Source organism: Micropterus dolomieu, linkage group LG04, assembly GCF_021292245.1.
Source record: "Micropterus dolomieu isolate WLL.071019.BEF.003 ecotype Adirondacks linkage group LG04, ASM2129224v1, whole genome shotgun sequence".
Classification (NCBI taxonomy): domain Eukaryota; kingdom Metazoa; phylum Chordata; class Actinopteri; order Centrarchiformes; family Centrarchidae; genus Micropterus; species Micropterus dolomieu.
In genome coordinates, this window is record NC_060153.1 from 20,147,110 (window position 1) to 20,166,593 (window position 19,484).

The following is a 19,484-nucleotide window of genomic DNA, read 5'->3' on the forward strand; positions in this document are numbered from 1 at the left end:
TTATATTAAATAATTTGGAGACTCAAAATTCCTCCTCTGTGTGTGGGGGGGGGCGGGGGATATCAACTCTCAACAGATGGCTTAAGAGACTCCAAAGGAAGAGGTGAAAGGTTCACTCTCCCTAAGTGCTGTTTCTGGGCAGTCTGATCGTAAAACTGGCCACCTTTGGCAGCAGCCATGATAAGCCTCGGTGCCTGACTGTTAAAATTACAAAAGAAACACTCACCAGAGACTAGCTTTCTCCTGAACAGCCTATCGGAACTCTTCGTAAGAGAGGGCAGGAAACCCTAAACTGCCCCCCACACACGTAACCATGGCAACTGACCTTCCTCTTTGTTTAATTACCTCACATCAAAGGATATTCTCATCTTCACACCCAGATGTGAATTCGTGAGAAACTCCAGACGCCAGAGAAAGGACATAGTCCACATTCCTTTGTGTGGACAAAGGAATACTGTCTCCTCATAACTTGCCATTACCTTGTTTAATTAAATAATCTTTTAGTTACTCAACTAGGTCACCACACTCCATTTTAGTAGTTATGTTACCATGTTGTTGTTGTTGTTATTTGTTGTTGAAATAATCTAAATAAGTTAATTTTGCAGTGTTTTAATTTTCAGCAAGGTCACCTGACTTTATTAATTTTATTTGTAACCAATGCTTTGTTCACAATGCTTTCTGACACTTCCTTTAGAAATGATGATAAAGAAATGTCATCCTATACTCGATTAATTTTCCAGCTCAAATTTAAGGTTAACATGCCATTCATGTATCTTGCTTATATTCTCTAAGAACGTGTAACAGCCATTATATCCAGAAAGCTAGTTAAGTTCTTCTCCTCTGATGTGATTCATTCTGAAATGAAAGTTGAACTACTGACAATTGTTTTCCTTTTATCAAGTGCTTAAACTAAGAACGGTATAACCGTTTGACAATTAAGGTTTGATTGTGGGAAGATATTTGATTAAAATACGTGCAAATAGATTTTTGATTAGACATATTGAAAGTTAAGAAGACAGTCTCTCAGGCAAACAAAAGACAAGCCTCCCTCAGGGGAACAAAGGACTGCCCTCTGGGAACCACGCCCCAACAGACAAAACAGTGACACACGCTCTTGTTCGCTCTCTTGTCCTCTGCTTGTTCCTGGCTCTCCAACTGCGCATAAGTTATCAGACCGTTAAGTACACTAGTTTAATTCAAGAACGACCAAGTTCTTTTTTTTTAGCTTTATCTGTCGAGCTAACTTACACTGATCCCCGACGCCCGGGTCAGCCACGTGGGCCACCAGCAGTAACAAAGGACGACCAAACCTCTGACCCGAGCCAGGGTTGGAAAGGCCCCCACTGCGAGTTTCTTCGTAAGCCGACAAAAGACGGACCTCCGGAGCAATTCCCTGGCAGGGAAAGTGACTGGCAGTAAGACCAAAACCCTGCATTCTGTGATCAGTGATGTCCAATAGTTTGTTAAACCATTATCTTTAGTCTTTAAACTCCTAGACAAATTTAATCGAGTTAGTATCATCTAACTACTTTCATTAGTTCTCTTCCGCCTTATGAGTCAAATGCTCCCCACAATAGAAACCCACATTCTCATTGTTTAGCCATTGTTTATTTCTTGGATGTATATTTTAACCGCATTTTTATATTCACCTTAATTAGTTAATAAATTTCACTGTAACCAAAGGAATTGTGTGTGTATTGCCTATCTCCCTGCCACGAGAATTAACCCCTTCGATATGAGATTGTCTGACTGATTTAAGATAATTGAGCGATTGTTAACTAACTGATCACTAGTGAATAATTGTCTAATTATTAGCCATACTCAGGGAATCCCGAGACCCTGGGCGAATGGAAACTCGGGTGGTGCCCCGCGAGAGATTTATGAATTTATATTTTCTGAATATTAAAATTCATAATTTGGTATTAATTCTCATAAATTTATTAGATCAAATGTAGTCATGCTACATATTCATGAATGTTAATTACAAGAAGACACTTGATTATTCCAAACCACAGCTAATGCATTGTATAGAAAGTGTCTGTGTGTACATGTGATTTATATTTCTAGAAATAAATGGTAATATTTCTTTTAATATCTGTGCGTTTGCCTTTCACCTCTCTCTTGCTCTAAAGCAGGTAGTGTTAGTGTGTTACAATTTAAACCAGAGGTCCTTTGTATTTGAGGTTTTAGTGATTCTAAAAACCTCCTTCAGGTGCCTTTCAGTATGGGCCGAGAGATGGGCAAGCAAGGTAGCATGAAAAAAGGGTAAGAAAATGACTACCACCCCAGCCTGGAATTTCATCATTTTAGGGGCAAGGCCATTTGGCCTTTTGATGTTGTCAGTTATTTGATGGCACAAAGGCCAAATGCCAGGGCATCAAGGCATCAAATAATCAATAATATCCACTGAAATGATCAATTTAACTTAAGGGTTAAGAATGATTTTATTTTTATCCAAATTGTTTCTAATTTGTTAACGCTGATTTCTAACTCAATCACAACCATTCATGCAAAACAATTGTAAGTTCAACATTTCAATCAAGGCCACTGTTGACCTCTACCCTGGCCCTGGCATCAGGGCATATATATTTTTGGGTCATAAGGCCAGACTGAGGGGGCATGGCAGCCATGGGACATGGTCCATAATTTAGGACACATTTATTCCAGTCAATTAATTTTTTTCTTCAACCATCTGCACTTTCCACAACTTGTTTGTATATATGTGGGAGGGGGATGTATGTGCATGGTCACTGTACCTATAAGTGTGTACGTGTAATGTGTGCATTAGAGTTTTTTTCTTGGGTGCATTTTTCTGTGTGCCCACATCCTGTGGACCAGGCAGGCACTTCCTTTGTTTTTTGATATTGCGTACAAACAAATAATGTATGCATGTAAACCGGTGCACTTAGCACCAGTGGGGCATACACTATGAACCTATCAGTGATAATGTTTTAAGTCTATAAATTGTATTGCAATTGTAATACTGTGTCAATCTAAGCACAGTTGTGACTGTGAAAAATACAAAATCTGAATTAAAGATAAGGTAGGCAATTTATTTCAAAAGCATTTTTTGTTATTTTGAAGTTACATCCCAACAGTAATCAATAAATCAAATGGTTCGACGTAGCAATACAAAAAGGAGGATTGTAATCAGGCCAGTTATTTAATTTGGTCCGAATGGTTGGCCTACGTACCTGCCTGCCTATCTGCGCGCTCTTTGCCCCTACATTCATTACGCATGAAAGTGTGTTTTCGGGGAGTGGCTTTGGAGGGAGAATGTGGGATTTTTTCAGTTGGATACTTTCAAAATCTAGCTCTTGCAAATTCTCCAACGTTGCCTTGCTCATGGGGGAATGATAAGGATGGATTAATATGGTTTGTATTATTGCTCATTTAAACATTGCAAAAATTTATTCTGGTAGACTTACTGAAAAGGCAAAATAATGGTTTTTTAAAACTTCAGGAGACCAACGCCATCTACCAGCAAACAATTATGACTCCTATGACCCACTTCTAAACAATCAGAGGCATACATGTTCAGAAATGTACAAAAATAATGAGTGACACAGAAACAAAATATATTTCTTACACTTACAAAAATCAAAAGAGCATACACAATTATATAGACATGCAAAAGCTTGCTGTATGTAAACTCACACATTTATGCCGTGATGTAAGGAAGAAATGGAGTGCAGTTCATTGTGTGATGATGAAACTATTGTGTCTTTATCATTGTCCTAGGAGTTGCTGATTTTCTTTTTCAAGCAAACACTTACATTTTATACAGTGAAGCCCATTTCAATTGGCAGAGAAAGAGAAACAGACATGTAGACAAAGCCAGGCAGAGGTTGTTCTCTGATTAGTTGTTGTTATTGGTGCCAAACTGACTGATTAGCCTGCTATTATGTTGATTATTTGTATTTGTTGATTTTGCTTTATTGCCAAAAATATGTACTCAGTGCCAATGGTGCCAAACAGAAATGGCAAAAGGCAAAATGAACAGGAAAACAGAGTGTGGCCATTCTGTATTGTATTTCATCATCGCACTGGTATATTCTTTTATATGTACACACAGTGTTATATGCATTATAACACTAGTGGTGCTACACATCCCCATAGCACCACCATCAAGCACCACCAAATATAGCAGAGATGGGCCTCTTTTTTGCTAAAATGCAAATAGAAACTCAATTTTAGGCGAGAAAGAAAGAGAGTGGTCATGTACAATACTGGGGTAGTTTTTTATGAATAATCACACCAAACTTTACAATATGTTTCAGTTGCTGCTTCATAAAAAATTTAAAATCAAATGTGAGTTTAGTTTTGCAAGCTGTAAGTTACAGATAAATAGCTGGAAACTGTTAAATGCATGATGAAGCTGGGAAAAAGCCTGAATTTGTATCGGAGCAGAAAGACAATTAAGAGTATCGTCAGCTTAAAAGTGAACATTTGCATCAGTCACATTTTGAACTAGACAGCTTTTTGAATGCAGAAGAATAGGTGTCCTAGGACTGGTCCCTGGGGCACACCAATCGAAAGTGCCAGGGAACTGGTGATGCCATCAGTTTGTACACGCTCTGCCTGCTAAGTGAGTTTTAAATCAGCAACAGATAAATGTGACAAGCCAGTTCTGAGCAGTATCTGTTTCATAATTGCATGAATACAGAAGTCAAAAGCTGCTCAGTGATAAAAGAAGTCTAAATGCTAAACCTAACAATTTACTACTTTAAAGGTACAATGTGTAAGGTTCGAGACTCTGTTCCACCAGTTGAATTCATACTCACACAGGACAGAAGAGGCATCAAGCGGGAGCGGAGCGAGAGGGAGGTCAGGTATCAGAGGCAGCGATAGCATGTAGAGCCATAATATTTTCACTTCTAACTTAGTGAATTAAGGGATTATTTCAACCAAATCAGGGTTGGTGATTGGTTGGTGGGACAAAAACAGACTTCTGGATAAGAAGAATGTAATTTGATGCTAAAGATAAATTAGAAATGATATGTCAGTGTAGGTGCAATAACATCCCCTGCTAATTGAATGAGTAAGGCTCCGGATTGTTAAAACCAGTTTGCCAAGAGTCTAAAATTGTAAGTGCATTCTGTACCTCGATAGCAGCGATCCTTCCTAAATGAAAGGCTGCCTAATGGTTAATGGAGGACTACATGACTGACTGTAGTGCTGTTCAGAGTGAAAAAGTTCACATCTGAAACAAACCAGAGACAATGAAATACATATTATGATACTGAGGAAGTTTGTAATTGTAAATATTTCTGATATTTTACTATATAGGGTTAGAGCCCCAAATCAATTGCCTTTGATGATGTCTTATGATTCAGGGCCATTTTGATTGGCGGTATTAAAGTAAAAATAGCCATTAAGTACAAGTACTGTGTATATCCACAAAGATAGCATGAGGCAATAATATTCACACCACAATAAACCAAAATCCCCATAAAATAACCAACCACAAGCAGTCACTGAAAAATAATAAATTGAGGTGAAACAGATAATCACAACAACAAACCAAGTAGCATGATGCAGGCACAAATAGTAAGTCTGTGATTCAAGAGTGAAAATCAATATTTGAAAGATCTCAAGAAGCACTGTCAGGCTTTCACAAAAAATAAATGAATAATCTGATTTAAAAAAAAAAAGCAAATCGTAAATGAAAATAAGCATGGTACTATTAATATAAATGTATAAATAAAATTATAACTAAATGTTAAATATTATTTTCTATGGTTGAGCCATTTACTTTAACAATGACAGATTTGAACCCCCCAAAAACTATAGGGAGATCTGTATCCTAAAAAGTCTTCACACACATCACACAAAAAATATGAAAATGAAATACATACAATAAATCCTGTTGTATTTATTTTATCCTTTACTTACCCAGACATCCAGGTCGCTGAAATGAACTGAAGCCAATTTGTAACTTCTATTCATGAATAATCAAAAGGTTTATTTCCAGTTCTCGCTCAATTATAAACGCCTTTGCACATGATTACCACGTGTGCTTTTCATTCAAGAAGCCCTCCTAAAAGGTGCATTACAACTGCTGATTTTTCCAAAACTAATTTAACATTGACAAAGAGAGAGACAGATGAGAGGGATGGAGAGAAGTAGGACGAAGAAAAGCAACTACAAACAGATTCAGGGAGAGAGAGAGAGAGCTAAACAATGAGAGATAAATGAATGAATGGAGAGATTTACTAATTTTCTTCTGTTTGTTGGTGAATTCCCATTGTATTCTAGGCTTTGGCAATATCCATTCATGTTCATGTACCACCCATGCCAGTGATGCATACTGAATTGAAATGAAAACAAAAAGACGAGCAGTGTTTCAGAGAAAGAGGGAGAGCTGTCATGTTCAATCAGAATGAGACTTCAGCGTTGGACAGTGGAGCAGTGAGGTGGAATAAAACCACCTGATTAATTTTAACATCATCGTCTCCATGTTTTGTGGAATTGAGAGACAGGGAGTGTGACTGGGAGAAAGGGAGAGGGGGTGGATTAGAGAGGCATTGTAGGGAACTCAGTGCGTGTGAATTTGTTCAAACTGACCTAATACTGTATGTATACCATTCTCCCTCTGTGCTCTGTGTGTGTGTTTGTGTGTGTGTGCATGTTATACTGTAGTATCTGGTATCTGTGTACATTATACAATAGTGTTTGTGTGTATATTTGTATATTTGTGTGTGTGTGAGGGAGAGAGAGAGAGAGAGAGAGAGAGAGAGAGAGAGAGAGAGAGAGTATGTGATTTCCCAGGCCTGTTATGTTATGGCTTATTGAATAAGTTCCAGACTTCACTGTATATTCAGTGTAATGACTATAGATCTAACAACAACACTGTAAACCTCTGGCTGGTTTAACTTATTGATCTGACACACGTATCACTTTGCCAATAAAATGGATCAATTATCATCATCTGTCGGAAACCATTACCCTGAACAGATTCTAATTCAAACTTTTTAGATTTTGCACAAACTTCCATAAAAGTAGTAGTACCTTTAGTATTCATTTTTTTTCACTTGCAAGTTAACTAGCAAGTTTAGTACATATCATTTATCTAAACAAGTTATGTTGTTTCCTAATCTATGCATGTGTTCTAATTGGGTGTTATGCAAAAGAAGGTAGAAACCCCCCACATACTGCCAGAAATGAGGCGTTCAAGTTATAATTCAAAATACATCTTTATGTTGAAATCACTAGCTGCAACCACCAATCAAGAAAGCAGTCAAATTACAACTGTGACACTGTATGTGTCTTATCAGTAGGAAACTTGAAAATAGAAAGACTAAAATTACATTATTTATATAAGGTGAAGTAAAACTTTTTGAATCATAAAGTATAGTATTTCTCTTGATTTCTCATGAGTTGCTCCCTTTGCTTAAACAAGATGATCAGTTTTTTTGGCAAAATACCTCGACAAGTGAGACAGAAGCCGAGAGGAGGCTCTGATGTTGTTGTTGTGAGAGTTCAGACTGTTAAGAGTGAGTATATGTATGTCAATTTGTGCGAGAGAGCACTCCTCTCCATTTACTGCAGACTGTGTGACTAATTCCGGACTAGCAATACCTCCTTCACTGCTTTTATATTATCTATCTTCATATTATCTGTAACACTGCCCTGTGCTACAGCGTTTCCATCTCAGACGTTGAGCCTGACTCTGCCTGTTTTTAGTCTTATTTTGCTCCAATTTTATTCTGTTTTCATGCAGTTTATTCCTCTTTATGTTTTTTTATTTCCCCAGCTTATACTTATTTTCCTCCTCTTCCATCGCTCCTGCTCTCCTCATTGTCTTATCCTCCCAATTTCTCTCCCTCACTGTCTTTTCTCCCTCTTGTGCCTTGAGCACATTTCTAATTTAAAAGGCTTTGTTGGTTTGTTGCACCTAAGAATTAATGATAATTCATTGCAGCATTCTGAACAGAATTTCCTATCTTCATGGACAGTTTCATCAATATATGTGAACATGAAAAGAAAGCTGGGTACCAGGGAAGCAAGACTAATTTGTTGTCATCAACACATTCTGTGGGAGAGTTATTCCAATTGAAGGCTGAATTGGTTCAATCCACAGTGTTTGTTTAAGGCTTTACCGCCAAAATAACCTTATTTTACACTAGTAACAACTTTTTGAGCCTGAACATGTTTGCCCTAAGGAAAGTTATTTCAGAATAACCAGGGACGCACCTGTCATGCTTGTTTCTTTAATTTTCTCCAAAAACTAACACAGTCAGTATAAATTGGACAATTATATTTACTTTGTTTACAATTCCCTGATCTATGTTTTCATGGCCACAAAACTCTCTTACATACTGCCATGCTTTTTCCAGTAACTGATAAACATCCATTTCAATTATATTGATGATTACAGCTGATCTCTTATCAGCTCACCTGATTATACAAACAAGACAATGATGTCAGTGCGCATGAAAGTGTCAACTTCCGCGGAACAATTTGCTTCACCAACAGACCTTTGTTTCCATTTAACTTACAATACCCAGAGGCCTCATCAAACTCTGACCAAGCACATGGTCAGTCTCTTTCAGTCTGCTAAGCACCGATTTGACATAGTACAATAGCTGCCTCTTTGTGCTGTTATAGCCCCTACTATCCTAATACCCTGCATGGCTGTTTGAAAGGAATTTAATCTTACCATGTAAGTCTGATTCAACAATCTTTCAAGCATTCGTTTGTGATCTATCACAAACCGGCACAAATCCATTTTTACAGCCTACTGTAAATGTGTGCTTTACACAACAATACAGGGCTCATAGTCGTATGCACTCTATGCTAAACTTCACTCTGTAAAAAATTGGTAGACTATTAACTTAGATTACAAGTCGCGGTCGCGGTGGACCAGGTAAAGCAACAGTGAACACACAGATTGCAGATGTTAGTTTCAGTTGCTGGACAGGCTGCGTCATCACCTGCTGACATGATAACGACTTTATAAAACATAGGCTACTGCTGATGGAGAAAGTGGAGCAGACGGGGGAGTGAGACAGAGAGAGGCAGGGTAAGCCGGGGTGTTTACCTGAGGTGTAGGTTGTTTGAGAGTGTGTCAGAACCACACGTGCAAAGCATACTTAAAAACAATAATAAGAATGTTTGTGGTCATTAAATGCTGCTTTCACAGGGTGGTGTAATTTGAAAATTTGAGATTTTTTTGCTGGGGGGGCGGGGTTCGGCCCAACCCTATGTGCCATTCAGTAACTCATATTGCATTAGGCTGCATTCAATAACAGCACTGCAGAAAGCTTGGTGTAATTTTTTTATGAAAACCTCAGCTTAGAAAACCTCTTTTTTTTTTCTCTCATAATCTTTTCAAGTATTAAACCAGTGCTTTCTACCACAAATCTGGAAATTGTTATCCACACCTTCATAACTAGTCAATTAGAATACTGTATTTCCTTACTCTCTGGCATCAAAAACCCCCCCATAATTCTCTTCCCCCTCCAGCTCATCCAAAGCTCCAGGATTTTGACTTTGTCTAGGAAACATGATCACATTTTACAGATCCTGGCTTCCTTACACTGGCTACCTGTTCCTTTTAGAATTAATTTCAAGGTATTACTTACAAAACCATGAGAGGTGTCACACCAACCTCAGATCTATTATTGCCCCATGTCCCTTCCCGCTCCCTGAGATCATTGGATGTGTCCTTCCTTGTTGGCTATGCAGTTTGCCAATCAATAAGACTTCTGGGATATGTTGCTGCTAAATGATAATGTAATCGCAACATGTACATGAAGTGTAACATATAATTTCCCTCCTTGCCCTTCCATTCTGTGTTTTTTTGGGTGCAATGGTTATTATGTGATGCTCTTTGATGACTATGTGTATTAATAATCACATGCTTACATTAAAAATATATTAAAGACTGTTAAGAACATCCTCTGTAAAACAGGATCTGGCTGTAGATGAAGCAGACCTGTGTGAATACATGGTATTCCCATCTCACATCAATATTACACTGCTCATCAATGACTAATTTTAATACTAAGTACTACTGGGTATCTGGAGATCCTTAAGAACTCTGAGCACATCTTAAATTGTCTAAACCTAAGACCTTTAATAGTGTAATGTGTTAAATACTGACATTCATGGTGACATTAAGTCAGGACACATTTGCAAGATAAAGCAGATGAAACACGACAAATGCCATACATTTTGTATTTTCATAAATGTAATATGTGATTGGGGCCAAGGTTGTTCCAAAATTGTATTTTCTGAAGTTAAGCTACCCTTGATGAGTAAGTACTCTGATGGGTAAAGTTTTGACAACTTTTTATAATAATCACTGGTGGAAAGTAGCTGTGACTTTCCTCAAGTGCTGTTAAGTGCAGTTTTGAGGTTCTTTTTACTTGAATATTTCCATTTTATTTGACAGATGTAGGTACTGGTTCATTTTCAGATCTAGATTTTACATTAATAAGCACATGAGAATCTTACAAAATGCAATTCATTGTTAAAGATTAAACCAGTTTACAAAACTCAGCATGCAGTTTGGGCCTCTTGTCACATTTCAGATATCTATGAGTTGTTAGCAGTTCCACCAGAGACATTCCCCTCTAAACGTCTCACATGGTTTCAATGAAATTATTGCTTTTAGGTTAAATACTTGTGCTTTTATTTAAGTAAGGGATCTGAGTACCACTTCCACCAGTTGTTTGCATTTTAATTCGATAATTCTGTTTAGCTTCAGTTCCAGGTAGAAGTGCCAATTTGTATTTACAGTGAAACAATACAGAGCTGTGGTGAGATACAGAGCTGCAAAGAAATGTTACAATCCACTCACAGGATAAGGGAAAGATTAGTAAATTTTTTCCCAACCACATTCTGACACATGATATAAGCTTACAGTCAAGTGCGGTTTTATATGATGGATGGTGTAAACTGGTTGATCCAAATAACATATATTTATTTTAGTTTTTTTTACAAATGGTTCAGATATATACAACGAGACAACAAAACCTTTAACACAAGGACACACAAGTAGAACTTGTTAAATGTATTTGAGGCTCTCTGAAATCTGAAGCTATTTAAACTTATGACTAAGTGATTAACTTGGCAAATAGTATTATATGTTTTTATCATTTATACATAAAACTCATCAGAATGTAGCTGAGCAGGGTAGTAGATTCGGACTCTGGGGAGGAAATGTGCACATATTTAGATTGCTTTCACTTGACTTGTCATTTGTTCTGTGAATAACCGCTTAATTCCGCTCTATATCTCTGTGTCTATGTCCGTCTTTTTAGGATGGTATGGGGAATCTGCGGGTGACCAAGGAAGGTGTCAGATTGGAGGGAGTGTCTGAATTCCTATTGCCTTTGTACGTCAAAGAGATCCAGTCTCGAAGGGTAAGACCACATGTCCGTTTGAGTGTATGTGTGTTAGTATGTGTGTTGGTGTATGTGTGTGTGCCTCTATAGCTCAAAGAGAAAGGCACGGCACTTTGTAGAACAAAAACCTATGCACCTGTTGACTATTCTTTGTGATTTTATGTCTTCATGTGTATGTGTTTTGGCATAAATGTAGCCATGCTTCAATCAGTTCTGTCTTTTAAGGTTCAACTGCTTTCCTAATGTTTTTCATACATGTTGTAGTGTGTGTGTATAAGTCCTTATGTTCCAACCACTATAATGAGCAAAATTCAGGCGTTGTTCCCAGCAGTCAGGGTCTATTTCAGAATCAGAATCAGAATCAGTTTTATTGCCAGGTATGTGTACACATACGAGGAATTTGACTCAGGATTGTCCATTGCTCACGATGTGCTTACTTATACAATAATAAAATAATAATATAATAAAATAAAATCAGACACAAACTACACAGTACAACACTAATATACACACTATGAACAAAACAATATAGACATATTGACAAATAGTGCAGTAATCAGAGTGCAAAGGATGCAAGAGTAAACTATTCTCATTATGTACATGTTGAAGGTGGATATGATATACAGGTACACATACACATACATGCATACATGTACACATGTACACAGTGTGATGGAGCATAGTGCAAAGGATGCTGGAAAAAATAAATAAGACCTATGACCTTATGACCTGAGGTAGGTGTATTGGTTTACAGTATATACAATATGACATAGTATGAACATAGTATGAGCAGCACTGAAATAGAGAATGGTGAATAAATAAATAATAAGTGGAAACCAGTGAACAGGTGCTGATTAGAGACAGAGTTACTGGGTTATTGCACAGGAATTGTTCCTGACACTGTGAGTCAGAAATCAGCTGTTCATCGGAGTGATGGCTTGTGGGAAGAAACTGTTCCTGAGTCTGTTGGTTTTGGCGTAGAGTGCTCTGTAGCGCCTACCAGAGGGGAGGAGCTGGAACAGGTTGTGTCCGGGGTGAGATGGATCTGCAGTGCTGTTTCCTGCCCGTTTCCTGACTCTGGAAATGTATAAGTCCTGAATGGAGGGCAGGTTGGCACCGATTATTTTTTCTGCAGTCCTGACTGTCCGTTGTAGTCTGTATCCTGTCCTTTATCATGTATGTGATGTATGATCGATCCCTTCAGCTGAGGCAACACGGACACTATGTCACTCTATGTAGGACAATCCTCGGGTGCATGTGTGCTCAAGCGTGTTTGTGTATGTGTTCATATGTATGAATAGTAAGTAAGGGGGATTGACTTCAATTGTGTCACGTTGTCACAGACACATTGTGTTTGTGTGTGTGTGTGTGTGTGTGTGTGTGTGTGTGTGAGTGTGGAGGAGGACAATTGAGAGGAAATGTATGAAAGATGTACTACTCCACACAGCTGTGTTGTTTGTCACACAGGCATAAAATGTGTAAAGATAAATGTGTATACTGAAGTCCTACATTGCTTATAGTGGTTTAATTTCTTTAATAATACTAATACTTCTTCTTATGACCTTGTCTGTGTTTGGAAAGACACTGTTGGGATAGTTTATCTAATACTTTAGCGTATTTTTCCTCTACAACTTCCTGTTAACACTTCCTTTGTGAAGCATGTAGAGCAATCCGAAACACCATTTACACTGATGTGAATGGTTTGCTCAGAAGATAATTTTGGTGAGAAGTGCACAGAAGCATTACCCACAGCATAGGCTTTTACACTCAGAACATAGGGTACTGCTGTTGTGAGATTGACAACAATGTTCATGGCTTTGAGTGGGTTTGAAAACGTCATAACAGAAGGAATCTCTTTTTTATCTTATACAGAACCATATGTTCTCTCAATTTAACTCGTTATGTTTTAATATACTGTCAAAAACTCTGTATGTTATATACTGTACATGTATGGTATATGGCTGTAATCAGACAAATACAGAAAGCTACGGAATACTAGAGGAAATATTGATGAAAGAAAGATGGATAACACCAGGAGGAGTAGGGAGCTCACCTGAAAGATTTACTAATATTGACATTAGCACAATATAGAGGATGGGAGAGCACACTGGTATAAAAGAACAGGAGGATGGTGAAGATAAAATATATGTACTTTATATACATATATAATAGGAGAAAGAAAGGATGACTGGAGATTTAAAAAAAAGATATGAGAGTATTAGGGATAAGAGTGGAGAGAAATGAACAGTAAAGAATGATGGTGAGGAAGTCAGACGGGAGGGCTTGTAGAACGAGTGAAGGATGATGAGGAGGAAAACATAATTTGGGAAGAGAAGAGAGGCAAGATGAAGAGAATAAATAGGGTTGTTAGAGAAGATAAAAGGAGTATCAACAAACACTTGTGTAGACATAGTTTTGAGTGGAGTTGGTAAGCGAGAAACTGCTTCAACTTTAAATCTCTAAAATGTTGCTTACTTTTTATGTATCTTTTTTTTTACTGGACAGGGGAAATCGATGGAAAAGGCCAAGATGTCACAGCAACATTGTTGCAAATGCATTGCATGATAAACCTGAGAGCCACTTGGAGAAATACTGTGGATGCAGCTCCTCCTGTTTTTCAAGTGCAGCATTAATCAAGTTTTCACTACTTCAGCTGTTGCTACTTTATTATTTTTACCCATAGCCATATTTTGTACAGTTTCTTCACATTGAAGATATATGAGTCACATTCATCTAACCAGCCTTACAAATCAGAATTAAATAACAGTTCAGCTGTAAGGAGGACAGGAAAATGTATTGGTTAAGTATTTAAAATCTGTAGGATTCAAGCTCCGAAACATGTCCAACATTGCCAATTGCCATGACTTTAGACTTTGCTGTATTTGTAATAATCACTAATGTAATGCATACTACAAACTCTACACACCTGCTTACTGTGTAATCGAATATACTGTCATGCTGGGATGACACAATGGCATTGTCAACCTAAAAGTCAAGTCAGTTTTATGTAAACAACCCCAAATCTATTGTTTACCAAAGGGTTTTGGTAAAAGGGTTTTATCTGTTCAGCATACACCCTCTATACCTTTGATAAAAATATTAAACTATACTGAACTAAACTATTGAATTGAACTAACAATTGAAATTTAATTAAGTTAATTTTAATTGAATGGGTAGTTCTTTAATAACAGGTAATATTAATTCATTAATTTGCTCTGGAGCAACTTGGGGTTAAGTGTCTTGCTGAGGGACACATTGGTGGATGTGTCACAGTTTGACTTGACTTGACTTGAATCAGGGCCTCCCACACCAAAGGCATGTGTCTTATCTACTGAACCATCGCTACCCACAATAGTGGGAAAAAATAGTGAGAAAAATTATTTATGTGATATAAATCATTTATTTTGTTTCTAGTCAGTGTAACCTTCTCTACATGTTCAAAAAAGATATTTCCAGATCAGTGATGTCAGAGAAATTGGGAGTCAACCTCACCATTACCATGTTACTATTCATCACCTGAAAGGTAACGTTTATTTTCACATATGAAGCACCTCTCACTATATAGGTTATTTATCAAGGGACAGAAATACAGAATCACACTCACATCAAGATGATTAAACATGAGTCAATTTCACCAGTGTATTGCTTCCAAAATAGCAGTGATTAATATGCTACTACGTGACTTTGAACAGTGACATTATTTAACTGAGAACAACGTGACAAATCACCAGCATTGAGTTAATGTGAGCCGGGTGTAATCACCACATTTTTTTTTTTAATTCAAGCAAACCATCTCTGCTCTGCTTCCGTGAATAGTGGCCAGAATCATACCATTGCTTAAATTAACTTTAAAATGATGCGTTAATAAAATGGCTTAAAGGGGTTATACTGTATGTAGATTGTAACATGGGGAGAGCTGTAACAACACCAATTAGGGATCAGACAGGAGTCTTGAGATCATTTCAGTATTTACCTATTTCCTCCATGAAACTGCATGGTGGTTGTAAATGTAAATGTAAATGCTCCGTATTTGTATAGCGCCTTTCTCGTCTTTGCGACCAATCAAAGCGCTTTTACACTACACTGCATTCACCATTCACACACATTCAAACACTGAGTGCTCAAACAGGAGCGGTTCTAATATAACTGTCAGGGCTGGAAACAGGCACATTCATAATATAGAGAGAAAAAAATAAATTTTGAGGTAAGAAAGTAAATTTTTTGACCAAGACTATATTTTTTTTAGTATCTATACTATTGCAGATAAAATTGTATGACTTCTATTAGATTAAAATGTAGTTTCTTAGACAAGATGTGATGCATTTTTTCCCATGCTTATTTCTCTAACCACTTTGCTGATACAGCTAGCTAAACAATGGCTGGCAGGGGTGGGGTGGGTTGTAATAATATTACAGCCATCCCCTTACTTAACTAAGGACTTTCTTGATTTAAATATTTTTATGGAGTGTCCTATGTAGTCTCAGGGCCCACCAAGCCTGCACTCCAGGGTTATCAGTATTCATTTTTTTCAGCACAGTGCCAGTACTCCACATTTACATGGTGTTCACATGTTGGCACCTGTATCGGCACCCCGATCTTTTCTCTTTTATACTTTTATTCATGTTATAATATTATACGAATACACACAGTTCCTCCTAGAGCCTCTGCAGTGGACAGATGTAGATTTAGCCAGAACCAGGATGGGGATCAGGTGGTTGCGATATGAAGGTTATGATCTGCTGTGTTTATAATGTAGGCAATGTGGCAGGTTGCAGGCAACTCTAAACTTGTTACCAGGTCAACACAGTTTTAGCTTGAAACTTTGAAGTTGTACAACAACAGGAAGGGACTCAAAACTTGCAGGGACCGAGGCATCACAATACCAAGCCACTCTCTTCTTCTTATCAACGGTCATTGAATAATAGCTGTACCAAAAAAAAAAACAAAAGGTGCCAAACTGAGAAAGTTGGTACTGATACTACTACTGATGGAAAAGTAAACATGGATTAGTTCAACATCACTGTAACATTGCATTGGGAGTTAATGTGAGTTTCCAGCATGTTGTTTGAAGCTGTCTCCTGTTGTGTCAGATTGTACTTGCTCATGAGTTCAAGCATGCACATCCGCACATCAATCTATCTATCTATCTATCTATCTATCGTGTTTAGAAATTGTAGTTTTGTGTTTTTTTACTGTATACTGTGTGTGTATTCTGCAAGTGTGTGATTGCCAGCCAATGTGCTTATGTGTTAAGTCTGTGATGATGTAGGTAAGGATTGCATGTGCCTGTGTACGTATCTAATGATATTTTTGCTCTCAAAACTTTATTTTTTACTTTATTTTGAGCAGAAATTGATGTTTTGTGCCCATGAGGAAGCCAATGCATATCTGTGTGTATGCAATATTGTGTGTATTTGAGTGTGTGTATTAAGCAGAGCTTATCTTCTTTCATGAAAGCAAACAGCAGGTCACTCTCACATTTTTTAAACAGCAGGTATGCTCTTGTTTTGATATTGACTATAGTCACTGTGCCTTTACTGTGAAGTGTGGTTGCATTGTAGGGAGCATGCAGAATCAGAAGTATCCACTAGACTCCCTGAGGACACAACAGTCTACTGCATGTTTTGTGAAGAGACATACTGTAGAGAGATGGGGAGACAAAAGACAGAACCATAGAGACAGTTGAGCAACAAGATCCTTGCTGCAGGGGTGCTGACTACCAATCCAGACAACACACAGCGGTCGTCTTATAAAGCCATAGACAGGCTCCTGTGCTCAGGAGGTAGAGTGGGTTGCCCGTTAATCGAGAGGTTGGCGGTTCAATCCTCGGCTCCTCCAGGCTGCATGTCGAAGTATCCTTGGGCAAGATACTGAAAGTGTATGCCAGTGTGAATGTTAGTTTCTGTTTGAGCACTTAGGCTCAGTGAATGAATGTGTGTGAATGGTGAATGCAGAGTGTAGTGTAAAAAGCGCTTTGAGTGGTCGAAAAAGACTAGAAAGGCGCTATACAAGTACGGAGCATTTACATACGTAGACTGCACTTCTTACAAGCACAGAGCAGGCAAAGCAACAGTGAACTCAGGAGTGCAGATGTTGGTGTCAATTATTTGATAGGCTACGTCACAAGGCAGCATGCGGCACCAACCCGTTCTCACTCCCCGACTTGTCACATATGGACGCATGGTCAAGACCCATCGGTGTCAGTTTGTAACGCACTGGGGATCCCTATAGATCATAGATCAACGCATTGGGGAAAGCCCTGTAGTGTCAGTTTTTGACAGCAAAGGCAGATATTTAACACAAAAGACACAGTAAGGAGGTGTTTGGGGTGGATGGAGGGCCAGAACCCTAACTTAGAACCAGGACACCGGGGTTCGTGTCCTGTGTGAAACAAAAAGTCAACATTAAATATTTTTATAAGTTAGGTGAGAAACGTATATTATGTAATTACGCAACTGATGTAACTTACGTGTTAACTGACCTACGTAGTTATTTTAACCCAAACCATGATCTTTTCTTAACCTTAACCAGTACTTTTTGTGCCTAAACCCAAACAAATTGCAATGTTTCACGACTTTAATAATGTGCCATTTCAAAATGGCGATGTTTCAAAACGCTAGCGTTTTATTTTGAAAGTCTAACTGGACATTGTATATGTATTTTTGCTAAAAATGATGCTAAAGGGGTACCCTGGGCGTTACAAAGCGACGCCAAAGGGCCTTGACCAAGCGTCTATATGTGACGAGTCGGGAGTGAGAATGTGTCGGCGGCACACCTGCTGCTGTGACAATTGATCACGGTTGGAAAACTTAGGGAAAAAGTTCTGTGTCCTTTCGGTGACTTAATAAAACATATTGTTGATGGAGAAAGTCAGGAGAGCAGATACATACAGGGAGAGAGACAGAGAGAGACAGAGAGAAGCGGGATGATGGCATCGTCTATCGGCCCAACCCTACAAATTGCTGTAGTTTCCAACTTTTTCTGTCTAGCCTCCCTTTTGGGGATAAATTGCTGTGGCCCTACAAGTCAGACCCAAAGTTGAATAGTTGATAATCACCAGCTGCATTGAGCCTCATCGTATCTTCTTTAATTTTACTCAACAGACAAACAAACATCTCACCACTTTGCTGGCAGTGTAGAAACATCTTCACACCTGTTTGGGAGAGACTTATCCACTGCATAGAAGGAAGGAGGGTCCCATAGGTAAGGTCAGGGAGATTGCTGTGCACTGCTCTTCAATAGACCAGTTAGTTCTCATCCTTAAAGGGATACTAAGTGATTGTGATAAAATATACTTTAAATTCAGCAAATATTTCCTCACGGTTCACTATCTCTCCGTCTTGTGTGTGCTCTGAAAGAAAATCTGGTTTTCCGACTGGTTTTCCTTCAGGCACTATGAAGAAGAGATGACCCAGAAGCAGCTAAAGAGCAAAAGTATAAACAGAGAAGAAAGTTGTATCACCAGGCAAAAGCAAATGCATTTGAACACTGGGGACAGGGTGACTAGGGGAGCACTGAAGGGAGAGGTGTATCTGTTAGGCAGTTGAGTTCACATATAAACAATACTTCTGCAGAATCACTTACTCTTCATTTAAAGTCTTTTATTATGCAAAACCAAAAAATACTGTTGAAAACTGCAATAAAGCATAAAGCTCCCTTTGTGTTGATTGTCCCAGTTTGTTTTTGAGAGTGGAATATTGGCAGAAAAACACCTGCTAAAAATGAGGTTCTCACCAACCAGCTTTCTGCCTCAGGGGGCAGTGATGAGCCAATTACAGTTTGGCGCACCACAATGAGGAGATAAAGATTTAATTACACAAGCAGCACAAAAGTGAGATTTATGCTTTACAGGGAGTGTTTTCAAACAGTATTTTTAATTTTTTCAAATGAAAAGATTTTAGGGAAGAAGACTAATGGTTGATTTTGCAAATGTATGCCTGGTTAACCACCCCACCTACATTAAAGAGAAGTACACAATGCCTTTGCCTGGGCTGTTCTATGGGACCTTCCAGGACTACCTAACATCTACTGTACATGCAGCCTCTAACGTCTCGCCTGTTGAAACTCTGCTCACCTGAATTCATTGCTTGTTGTATCTCGACATATCATAACATGACCCTTTCGCAAAGA

The 19,484-nt window shown here is 38.2% G+C and overlaps 1 protein-coding gene across 1 annotated transcript in view; it reads left to right on the forward strand.

The window, feature by feature from the left end:
- The window catches only part of LOC123969844 (zeta-sarcoglycan), a 187,625-nt gene that overhangs the window by 69,598 nt on the left and 98,543 nt on the right, over positions 1–19,484 (forward strand). Inside the window, exon 2 of the mRNA XM_046047569.1 lies at positions 11,271–11,384. Coding sequence (XP_045903525.1) covers positions 11,271–11,384 — 114 coding nt within the window. The remainder of the gene's footprint in view (positions 1–11,270; positions 11,385–19,484) is intronic.